The 12,777-nt window shown below is 42.7% G+C and overlaps 2 protein-coding genes across 2 annotated transcripts in view; both read left to right on the top strand.

Moving 5' to 3' along the window:
* The window catches only part of LOC134575157 (zinc finger protein 665-like), a 400,405-nt gene that overhangs the window by 53,189 nt on the left and 334,439 nt on the right, over window positions 1-12,777 (top strand). The gene's annotated exons all lie outside the window — the stretch shown is intronic.
* On the top strand, window positions 7,559-12,366 carry LOC134575167 (oocyte zinc finger protein XlCOF6-like). The gene is made up of 2 exons (XM_063434392.1): window positions 7,559-7,583; window positions 9,285-12,366. Exon 2 carries the CDS (start codon window positions 9,293-9,295, stop codon window positions 11,615-11,617), a length of 2,325 nt encoding a protein of 774 aa, XP_063290462.1. The 5' UTR covers window positions 7,559-7,583; window positions 9,285-9,292; the 3' UTR covers window positions 11,618-12,366.

Here is a 12,777-nt window from a genome sequence, read left to right as displayed (position 1 = left end):
TAGATTTGTTGCTGGCTATCTTACCCCTGGCTTCCAGTAGCTCTTTTAAAGTCTGTCGTTTCAGTATGGTATAATCAATCTCCATACGAATTGCCCTTGCTTTCCTTGTTCGGTAGTTCCCGTTTACACGAACGCTGCTTTTCAGCTGTAAGGTTCGGATCCCGTCGCTTGCCACCAACGGAATGCAGTATAATAGTACACGATATCCGTTGGTATCCTCAGGAAATCCACAGTCAGAGTAGAAAGCACGGCAATATCCCCAATCCTCCCAATAACCGGACGAAACACAGTTTGGGAGTCAACTAACTTGCTTTATTCACAGACTTCCATATTTATGCAGTTCCCCTTGCAAGGGGTTTCCTTACAGATGTTACAGGGGATTTCTCCCATCAGGCATTGTAATTATCCCAACAGGCATTGCTGCACGAGAGGGATACTCCCACTAAAATGGACGATTAAGTGGATTATCCCCTCGTGGAGCAAAACCGACAATTTACACAGAAATCCATATTTTATACATTTTTACTCGCTTTTAGACGAATGACCGTTCGGTAGATAGCTGGGGTCGGCGGGCACATTTAGTGAGAATACCGCTCCGATCCCAGCTAAACTAACCGAACGCCGCACAAAATACATTAAAACATTGAGTTCGGTTTAAAAGTACCGAACATTTATGGGGAACATAATGTGCCGAACGCGGAACTCCCGAACGCTCTGGAAGTCCAGCGGTGTTCGGATCATTGAGTAGCCGTTTTTGGTTCCAGGCTCTCGAGGACCGAACACCGCTGCAGAGACAAAGGATCCAAGATGGCCGACCGCCGCATGGTCGGTAGCCGAACGACGGCCACCTAGGAGAGCCCTTAATTACCGATTGCAACATTGTTGCAATCGGTTAATTGGTGCCACACGACTGGTGAGTGGGTGGTCTACCTGGGGAGCCCACATTCGTATGGCGAACGGCCTGGATAGCTGGTGTAACGGAAAACGAATGCTTGGTATGCTGGCAGCGTACGGCTGCCAGCATGCGAACGGCCATAATACAGCACATATACAGTTAAAGATACACAGTATGCATTCAGCCTACGGACAACCCAAAATAAATATAGTTCAGAAGTGGCTAGGTTTGCCACAGACACAGTGCTGGCACGGACAGAGGGGAGAAACAAACCATCGTTTTCTACACTTTGAGGATTTTAGAACATGTCCTAACTATAATGGGCTTTAATGCCTTTTGGGACACGTCCTGCAGATTTGGTGTGAGTAGTTGATATCAGTGTCAGCTGGAGCCATTTTTAGTGAGCTGCATGCAGCGCTGTAAGTCAGCACGACACGCAGCTTCTTCTATATAACTACATTGTGGTGTGAGCCGGGTTAAATCCCTGCTCACACCAGGGGAAACAAAGATATCAACTGATACTTGATTCTCCACTCTGTTTTCTGGGGCAGTCTTTAGTGACCCCAGACTGACATGTGAGCTGCATGCGGAGCTCAGAGTGAAATTGGCATGCAGCACCTTCAATGGGGATTTAAATCTCCACAGACGGCAATGTAGTGTGAGTAGGGCTATACCCTGCTCACACCAGAAAACCCAAGTATCAATAGACAAAGAAAAGTAAATGGCTATGGTGTGATATCTAAGATAAGGTGCCCTATCAACTGAGCCTTCGAGGGTACCCCTTAAGAAACCACCTGATTTGCCCACTATCATGGTGGTAACAAAAACCTCCTCCCTCCAAAACCCTGCAGGAGTGTGCTGGAATACATATCCAACCTAGGTGTCCGCGCAAATCTTAGCGGTGTGACTGGATAGCCTTCCCAGGTATAAGTCTTATAATAAAAGAACCGCTGCTCCTAGCCTAGCCGCTCTAATAGTAGCGGCGTCTGGTAACGAAGCTAGGTGCAAGAAGTTAGACAAACAAAGAACCACTGCTCCTAACTAACCCGCTCGTGTTGTAGCGGTGACTGGTATCTAAGCTAGGAGCGAGTTGGTAATTTAGTAAAAAAACAAAAACAAAAAAAAATGCTCATGTTAAGCAGATAGTGGTTAAACACTGTTGGTTCAGTGGCTGTGGATAGAGCTAGTCCGTGCCCCTGACGTGCGTTTTGCCACTCTGGCTCATCAGAGGGGAACTGGACCTCTGGTAGAGCCCAGTTTAAAAATGTATAAGATTTTATGTGTAGAAATTTTAGGAGTTGGATTAGGTTTAAGATTAGGGCCCGGGAATCCTTCTTCTAAAGCTATTTCTGGGGTTAGGATTAAGGTTATAATTCGGGTTGGACATAAGATTAGGGTATTGGTTAGAATTAAGGTGAAATTTCTGACTACATTTAGGATTAGTTTGGGATTAGGGTTTGGTTTAGGATTCTGGATTTAGAATGGGATTAGGATTGAGATTGTTACTTTGCAATGGTATGCATACGGGGTACTGTTGTACTCAGGAGATGTTTTCGGAGTATGGTTCAGATAATGTATATAGCAGTGAGAGGCATGACATTTAAAGTATACAATGTTTGTGTAAAAATTGAGAGAAAAAAATTTAATCTAAATTTATTTTTTTTACGGTGTAAAAATGGTATATCAATAAAGCTCAAAATATATCATGTGATAGTTCACACGGTGTTCCATTTTGCAAATGATATGCTTTAATGGTGTAATTTAAATATGCAAGCTGCCAAAATGCACTGTACACATGTAGCAGAGCTCCCTGTACACCGTCTGGTTGCCTGTGCCAAGGATTACATCTTAGCTGGAACCGGGGAAACCTCAGCGCTTCTGCCCAGTCGCCATGGCTTGACTGGGGTCCTCCTGGAGCCTCTCCGTCCTATAACAGGATAGAGGACTAGCTCTATTCCCTCCTAGGGACTGGATGCCACACAAGGACTTTCCACGCTGAATTCTCCACGAGCTAGAACAAGATGCTGAGCAGTGAATAGCCCTTTCCACTCCAGGCAACTAGACGACACATAGTTCTGGGAGTACAACTGGTGTTAATGAGCCAAATGCGGCCTTTTATGCACAGACCCCAGCATGAGGTCTCTATTGTATTCAACACAAACCACTCCAAGGAATCTCTGGGCCTGGGAAATAATTAAGTTGAAGACCGATAAACTAATTATCTCCCAGGAACAGTGCCCAACACAAAACATAAAAGTACCTCAAAACATCATAAAAACATAAAATAACCCCACATTTCATACATCCCCAAACAGCCCTGATCTGAGGGCCCAACTTGTCCAAATAGTGCTCAGATCCACACAGTGTAGGGAAAGAGACAAAGTTCTGACCGGCCGCACACGTGGTCCTAGCCCAAAATATTTCCAAGACGTTTGGTGCTTTTGCTGGTCAACTTTTGTGAGCTCCTGCGTCGAAATACGGGGTGCTCCACCTGGCTCTCAGGGAGCGTTTGTTTCCCTTAGTCTCAGGCACCTTTCTTCCAAAAAGCGCTCTCCTGGTGCATCGCAAAGTGGTTCCAAAACATGGACCAACCTGCCCAGGAACTGCAAGGACACCTCATGCTGAAATTAGTTCCGTAGCAGTCGCGGCTAAATACCGCTGAGGACCATTCATGGGTTTCTTCATGCGAACGGCCGCCACGGTGCTAGTTTTCGGTTCCATTCGAATGAAGGGAAAGCTGGTAAAGGCGACTGGGCAGGGTAACTCCCAAACAGTGTCTCAGACCTGGACCATAATGGGTGGGCAGGAGGCCAGCTCCAACTGGCAAACGTCCGTAGAAAAGAGCATTTGTCACATACACCCATCATCAATTTGGCTTTTTTTTTTTTTTTAACACTGCAATGGGCAGGTTATAAATTCAGCTCTGTATTTTAACAAAAACGTGACCAGGGTATGCGAAGAGGATCATTCTGTACATATAGCTGAGTGCAATTTAGTGATTTTTATTACAGTAGAACATATCAAGTTTACAAATTAAACTTTGAAAGAAATTGGTGCTATTTGGTCCTTATTTTGTATAATAAGGATCAAAATATACCATATGACATACCATGTGGTGTCTACGTTCATCAGTGGTAGGCATTTATTTGAACTGTCAAAATGCGGAATAGGCCCATCAAATTCATCTATCAAAATTCAAATGGCAAAAACTGAACTGGTCAGATCTCTTCTATAGCACTGTAACTTCGCAAGATAGTGCCAAAGGTGTACATTGAGGGTACTGTTTTGTTCAGACGACTTTGTTGAGCATAATTTGGGTGGTTCGATCACATTGGCACATATCAGATTTGAAAAATGTCCATCACATACGAGATACCATGGAGTGTCTACTTTCACAAATGCTTTGTGGGGTAATTTCAACAGTCATACTTCTAGAATGCTCCAAAATGGGGGATTGTGTTTAACTACATTTTTGTGTTCAGTTGGAACTATGTTTGATAAAACAACTCTCTTGCAAACAAAGCACAAAAACAATTTTTTTTTTTTTTTTTAAATTCTTTATTTTTCGTGTGCATATAGTAACATAACATAGGGACCTGTAGCGCCACAATAGCGAGCACAGGCTTTTCAGTTTCAAACTTTGTGGCATGGATAAACAGCACATTTTTTATGAGATATAACGGTTATAAACATACTTTTTAGGATAAGAAGATAGTTTGGCATAAGCTTTCACAGGTTAACATTATGTATTCATGCTTTACCACTCAGGCTCTATCATGTACATCGTTATGGGTTGTCGTCGCAAGCTAATACATAACAGGCCCTAGAGTGAGTAGACTAACATGAGGACAGACAGACAGAGAGTGTACTGACTAGCCATGCTTTACCACTCCAGCCCTGTCTAACATATTCATCAGTATGGGTTACATTAGCAAGCTAATACTTAAGGCTTCACAAGCCCTAGAATGAGTGGACTAATAGGACAACTAGCATACAGAGGTTTAACTTAGCTGATCACTGTAGGCTGAGTGGTGCGTGCTTAGTGAGTGGGGTTCTTGGTTAACCACTATATTGTACCGATTGGCTCAATGTACTAGTGTAGCATATAAGTATCACTGGTTTGCTAAACATAGTGAGAAAAGGAGCATGGCTAACTAGCAGGTGGTCAGTCAAGTATTTAACTATGTGCAGTTGTCAAGCAATGAGAGTTAAACTAAAGCGTAGGTCACATCGATAATAAACTTATGTTCAAACATGTGTAGCTAAAATAAAGCATAACTAGGTCTTTCAAACCAAAATAATAAGGTAAAGTGTCGCATTATTACGGCAGCTTTTGGGTCACTAGTTTGGTACCGACAGGCTGGGTGTTGGCTGTAAGTCCTTTAGGGGACATGGGTACCTTACTCAAGAGTATGTGGCACGATCAGCCGATACCTCGGCTTGGTAGAGCCATGTCAGCCCTGGGATTTCTCGTGATTGTCTGGTTGCAGTTTTGTGGCTGTGCTTGGTGAGTGTCGCGCCCATCTTTTCGTTTGTTCACAGCCTCCCCGGTCGGCAGCATCGATTCTCCCCGGGTTTGCTGTGCCTGGATCCAATTCCTCCCATTTGGGGCTGAGCCCTGCTGGCCTGCGGTTGTCGGGTACGTTGAGTGTGGAGCAAGTAGTGTGGGCCGGCAGGTCCCTCTCTGGGTTGTGGTGGCTTGGGTGCTTGCGCCCGGGATTTCCCGCCTTTGCGGACGTCGTTGTGCGGTTGGTCGGGTGGCCGCCCTGAGGGCTTGTTGTGGAAGTCCGTAGTGGCGGCGGCGGGTCTCCGGTCGGAGCCAAGAGGCCACCATTCGAGCCGCTTGACTGTGGGACAGTCCCTTATTGCATATGAGTTCGTGGAAGCCTGAGCAGAGGAGATCTAGAGCTTCCAGTTGGCGAGCGCGTGTATAACAGCTCGTGTTCCCGCCTTTAGGCCCGTGCTGGGCGGCCATCTTAGGTGTGCCCTGGCAGGCTGGGGTCACTGCTGGCTGCGAGGCTGCAGTCTTTCGTCGTTGTGTCGGTCCGCTTGGTTTGTGGGTACCGGGATAACCCCCACCGGTCCAAGGGGGGGGTGTTGGGAGATCAGGAGCGCCTCTGAGGGGATCCGGTGCCGGATAGAGCGGCCGTCTCTCCCCGGCCCCTACTCCCGTAGGCCGCAGGTCTCTTTTCGGATTCAGGGCTCCGACAGGCTCCGGGAAGGTGTCCCTCGAGTCTGCGGTGCATCCCCAGTGTGGGTAATGCACCTTGGTGTGATTTGGGGCTGAATAGCCTCCGTTATGGTCCATTTTGCTGCCCGCCTGGCAGGAGCTCCTTCCATGCACGTCTGTGCAGCTCGGCGGCCAGACTCCCAAAACAATATTTTTTAAACTAAAATAAAGTAAGACTTATTTTCTGCACCTCTGCAAATGGGCACAAAACTGTTCGGCCTGCATGTACCACAAGCAGAAACACAGGCGAGCAAAAAAGGTTTTACAAATGTAAATTACTATAAAAAATGTAGTTTTAATGAATAATACTATTTAGATGTAAAACATTGTGTGCTACAGCTACCTTGGATCTCTTACAGTTACTCACAGATCCATAAACCAAACTAAGAAGAAGTAACGAACGAATTAACAACAACCATTTACGTTCACTAAGAATGCTAAATTAAACTTAGCACGTGTTGGTCGGCACGATGTGTTCAAGCTGTGCAGCGCACCAAAGAAAGGAAGTGCAGAGAAAAAGAATGCCTACTGTCTCTTAAATGAAATGGGCTCAGTCTGCTCTGTAAGTGGTATTCCTCAACAGTTTCAGACACAGAAAAACAATAAGTCACACAGTGTGGAGTAAACATGACCCTGCTTTGTATTTAAATAGTGTTTGCTCCATTGGCCCAGCTTACCCCATTGGCCAAGCCCGTTGCAGATCAAGATGGTTTCCTCACCCTACCCTTTGTGTGATGCAGACGCTGTCCATGTCACATGAATGGGCAAATAGCACATGGAAGAATGAACGAACGCGCACCAAACAAATGCCATTATGCCATTTGGTGACTCATTGTTCAGACGAATGTCCTTATTTTCATCTCAATATCAATTCTTACAAAAAATGAATGCTTAAAGGGACACTCCAGGCACCCAGACCACTACTGCCCATTGGAGTGGTCTGAGTGCCAACTTCCACTACCGTTAGCCCTGCAAGTGTAATTATTGCAGTTTTTTATAAACTGCAATAATTACCTTGCAGGGTTAACTCCACCTCTAGTGGCTGTCTACTATGGAACCAGCATTGCCGCGCATGTGCATTAGGTCTCCTCAGCCGACGGGAGGGATCAGTCTCGCCCACCAGCTGACGTAAGGAAGGGGAAAAGCGGCGGTGCCACGAAACCACCGCCGAGGGACATCGGCGGGGGTCTCATGTAAGTGATTGAAAGGGTTTTCACCCCTTCATCAACTGGGGATGGGTGGTGGGAGGGGACCTGCAATGCCAGGAAAACAGATTGTTTTCCTGGCACTGGAGTGTCCCTTTAAGTCTACACCGGGGATGTGTCTGGATGGTGACTGAATTAAGATGTTGGGATCTCACTGTCTGTTATTTCTTGTAGGTTTGGAAATATTTAAAAGGCCGAAAGGAAACTTACAAGCAAGTGATGATGGAGAGTCACCACCCCCTAATCTCATTGGGTGAGACAAAGTTTACTCAGAATTGTGTTTGGTTATAGAGCAGATATCGTTCACTTATATCCTCAAACACCCGGTAACAATTAGACAATGTGAGGTCTGTAAAGTGATTACACAAGCTATGAGGACAAAACAATTGATTTTATTATCTTTGACTTGGATTACAAAGCAGAGGTGATGTTATACCTGTTCATCTCACATGAGAACACATTAATCTGTCTATTGTCATGACCTATGTTTGGACTAAAACTTAAGGGTATGATGCATACACACGGCCCCATACTTGGTGTCACACTTACCTAGGCCAAAATGGCGTCTTACTCGAACCATCTTATTTACGTATCTCGGTAAGATATCAGTTTGATAAGAAAAGGAACATTGCATGAGCAACAATATGTTCCATTTCTAACACCGTGTCAATTTGCAAAATCTCTTAAAGACAAATTACACCGTTTAAGAAATACATATTTTCATTCTAAAAACCTGTAATATTTTATAATGTCCATAACAACACAAGTCAGATGTGATGGCCACTGCCTTTTTGCAAGGCCCATCCTTTTAGTTACATTATTCTATGAAGTCACAAGGAATCCTTATGACAAGTTATTAGCTATCAGTTCAGTCCTATGATAGTTTTCATGGATAGCTGCTGCACGGTTTGATAAAGTGGACGTCTACTGAACAAGAAGCCATTCTGGTTCATCCAGCCTCTATATAACTTGTTTCAAATTTTAGGTAGAAACTCACCTCACTAATCAATGTCCGATCACCACTGCAATGAGTAAGTCATAAAAGAGTAGTAAGTAGGGGCTACTAAGAAAATTCACTTACGTATTTTTGTGCCATAATTGGCAATATCACTTGGTTAGACAATGCCGTAGCCTCACTCCACAGCTCCGTTCCAGCTTTATCCCAAGAACTATAAACTGGAAATGGAATGGTCACCCCCTCTTCACTCAAGGCTAGAACAGGGCAGAGGATCCTGCATTCACCACTATTTCCGTCACCACAATAACCGCACAGATTTCTTTAATTCTCTGATAGGAGTCCCACAGATGTGTTATTAGAGGGGAGTTAATCAAATAGAGGGCACACTTACAGTATGGAGATCTTTTCACACTGAACCGCTCCAATCTGAGATTATGACTTTTGAACTCTCTGATAAGCATTCTTACTCTGATCCTGGTGCGCTAGCATTGAATCCATTACTTCTCTATAAGAACATTGTAATGCCCAATGTAAAGTCTTTGAAGAATCTCCACAAGGAAATGTCTCTAGTGACTGTGTCATTGTAGGTCTGATTGATGGGCACTAGAGGAATCCTTATTGACAAATGTAAACATTGCTGCTTCTCATCAGTGATGGTATTTACGTTTGTCACAAAGGGACAGGGTCTACGTACCAAAACCACAACATTAACATTTCCTTAGTGCGTAAGACAGCAATTGCATTTTGAATTCCTACATATCTTCAAATGTTCTAACATTAAATATTTTCTGTTTTTTAATAGATGGTTCCGTAAACCGAAATAAAACCAGTGAATTTTACAGTTTAGTTTCTGATGATACCAAAATCACAAATAAACTATGTGACAGTTAGTATTTGAGTCAGCTTTAAGGAAATTATTTATTAGGATCTCCAGACCTCCTTCTCTTGGGATGTCAGTTAAGAAAATGTTAATTTTATGTATTTTCTTTCCAATAGATGGTTCCATGAACAGAAATGAAACTGGTGAATTTAACTCTTCAGCTTCTTCTCCAGATTATATAACCGAAGATAATAAAATTGCAGTTAGTCAAAAAATAAACTGTGTGGCAGTCAGTACACCAAGCAGTAAATCGAGTCATAAAACCACAGAATCTCAGGTGGAAAATATCAGAGACAATAATACGTCCAGACAACATATAAAGACAGAATATCCATCGACTCATATTAAGGAGGAATCAGACTCGCTTGAAGAAGAAAATCTCCCAGACATTTATACAACCACAGAAGATGCACCGATAGAATATATTTCTACTCATATTAAGGAGGAATCAGACTCTTATGAGGAAGGAAATCTCCCAGACACAGACATTTATACAACCACAGAAGATGCACAGATGGAATATCCATCTACTCATATTAAGGAGGAATCTGACTCATGGGAAGAAGGAAATCTACCAGACAATTATACACCCACAGAAGATGCACAGATAGAATATCCACCTGCTCATATTAAAGAGGAATCAGACTTGTCTGACGGAGGAAATCTCCCAGACACAGACCGTTATGCACCTACAGAATGTACACAGATAGAATATACTTCTATTCATATTAAGGAGGAATCCAACTCATGGGAAGAAGTAACTCACACAGACGTCTATACACCCACAGAAGATGCAGAGATAGAATATACATCTACTCATATTAAGGAGGAATCGGTCTCATGGCAAGATGGAAATCTTGTTGAAGCTTCCATTTGCACAACCATGAACACTGATATTTATAGAGGCACAGACCATAGACAGACAGAATATCTACCTGACCTTATTAAGGTAGAATCAGACTCATGTGAAGCCAGTGCTCTCACCATCACAAAGGTTTATACACCCACAGGAGATAATGAATCAGTATCCTACAAAGAAGAAATTCCGGGAGACATAGACATTTATGCACCCACAGAACATACACACAGAGAATATTCATCTACTCTTATTAAGGAGGAATCAACATCATATGAGGATGGAAATTTAACCACCTTAGACCTTCTTACCCCCACTTGTCATACTGGAACACAAAACTCTTCTGAATGTAGAAAATGCTTCACTGAAACTTCAGATATTAAGAAACATGTAAGGATTCATACAGGAGAAGAAACTTTTTCATGTACAGAATGTGGGAAATGTTTCACTGAACATTCAAATCTTAGAATACATGAGAAGACCTACACTGGAGAGAAACCATTTTCATGTTCTGAATGTGGGAAATGTTTTGCTCGCATGTCAATTCTTAAGATACATGAGAGGACTCACACTGGAGAGAAACCATTTTCTTGTTTTGAATGTGGGAAACGCTTTGCAGAAACCTCAAATTACAATAAACATATGAAGATTCACGCGGGAGATAAACCATTTTCCTGTCCAGAATGCGGAAAAAGTTTCAGTAACTCTTCCAATCTTAAGACTCATCTAAAGCTTCACACCGGAGAGAAACCGTTTTCATGTTCTGTATGTGGGAAATGTTTTGCTCGCATGTCAGCTCTTAAGATACATCAAAGGATTCACACAGGAGAGAAATCCTATTCATGTTTAGAATGTGGAAAACATTTCAGTAACTCTTCCACTCTTAAGACACATCAAAGGATTCATACAGGAGAGAAATTATTTTCATGTTCTGAATGTGGGAAAAGTTTCAGTAACTCTTCCACTCTTAAGACACATCAAAGGATTCACAGAGGAGAGAAACCGTTTTTATGTTCTGAATGTGGGAAATGTTTTGCTCGCATGTCAATTCTTAAAACACATCAAATGATTCACACAGGAGAGACATTATATTCATGTTCTGAATGTGGGAAATGTTTTGCTCGCATGTCAATTCTTGAGAGACATCAAAGGACTCACACAGGAGAGAAATCATTTTCATGTTCAGAATGTGGAAAACGTTTCAGTGACTCTTCCACTCGTAACACACATCAAAGGATTCACAGAGGAGAGAAACCGTTTTCTTGTTCTGTATGTGGGAAATGTTTTGCTCGCATGTCAGCTCTTAAGAGACATCAAATGACTCACACAGGAGAGAAACCATTTTCATGTTCAGAATGTGGCAAGAGTTTCAGTGACTCATCCACTCTTAAGATTCATATGAGGATTCATACAGGAGAGAAATCATATTCATGTTCTGAATGTGGGAAATGTTTTGCTCACATGTCAACTCTCAAGACACATCAAAGGATTCACAGAGGAGAGAAACCATTTTCATGTTCTGAATGTGGGAAATGTTTTGCTCGCAAGTCAATTCTTAAGAAACATCAAAGGATTCACACAGGAGAGAAATAATTGTCATGTTCAGAATGCAAAAAATGTTTAGTCACCTTCTGCCACATCAGAAGATTCCCAGAAGAGAGAAAACGATTTCTTGTTAAGAATGTCTGAAATGTTTAATTGTTCAATGCTACACTCCAATTAATACATTATTTGGAAACAAGAACGCTACCCTGCACTACTGCGCCGTGTGCCTGTCCACCTACAAATTTGCCTGCAAACTTTACAATGCAGAAGAGAAAGGGCTAAAACAAAATGTATTTATATAAATGTATACACATCTCATACCGCTAGTGTGCGCATGTGTCTCATACCTTCCGGGATCCCCATGTGTCTCATTCTTCCAGTACCATCAGTATCCCGATGGGTCTCATACCCCCAGGATCCCTATATGTGTAATTTCCCCCAGCACCTTCATTCATATGTGTAATTCCCCCAGTGGGCCCATGTGTCTCGTGTCCCCATGAGTCTCATACATCCAATGTCCCCATGTGTGTCATACCCCCAGTGTCCCCATGTGTCTCATTCCCCCAGGGTGCCGATATTTCTCATGTCAGTCTACTATGACCATTTGATATTGGTCAGTATGGCTCAATTAAGTTTTGATTTAATTTGTCGACAGACATCTGTTCCTAATCATTCTTCGCTTAACGTGATTATAGCGTTAAAGAAGCAGCTATCCCATTTGCAAGTTAATTATTAGAAACGGTTTTAATACATTTTTGTTGATAACTTGACTATCACTAATATAATTCAGTGCCTGAAGACCCATAATAAATATAAAAATATTGTACTAAATAAAACTGACTCAAAATAAAGAAAAATAACAAGTTAATAATATTACTAAGAGAATTGATGTGAAGAATGAATGCAGGATGTGTGTAGTATGGATGAATGGCTAGGTCTGACTGTCCTTGTAATAATTATATACGCTTTCCTTTCTCCCAAAAAGGCTCTCATACTCCCTGTTATATGATGTATTGTATGGTATAAAACTGCAGTCAGCAGACACGTTCTATTGTTCCATAGATCCATACACCACATATCATACCCCCATATGTCACATCCTGCCCCCAGTTCTTCCATGTGTCATTACCCTCCCAGCACCTCCATTCGTCTAGTACCCCCAACACCTCCATTCGTGTGTCTCATGTCCCCATGTGTCTTATTCCCCC

Source organism: Pelobates fuscus, chromosome 10 (genome assembly GCF_036172605.1).
Source record: "Pelobates fuscus isolate aPelFus1 chromosome 10, aPelFus1.pri, whole genome shotgun sequence".
NCBI classification, from domain to species: domain Eukaryota; kingdom Metazoa; phylum Chordata; class Amphibia; order Anura; family Pelobatidae; genus Pelobates; species Pelobates fuscus.
Note: the sequence above shows the minus strand (reverse complement) of the source record. Positions and strands in the feature narration are given on the sequence as shown.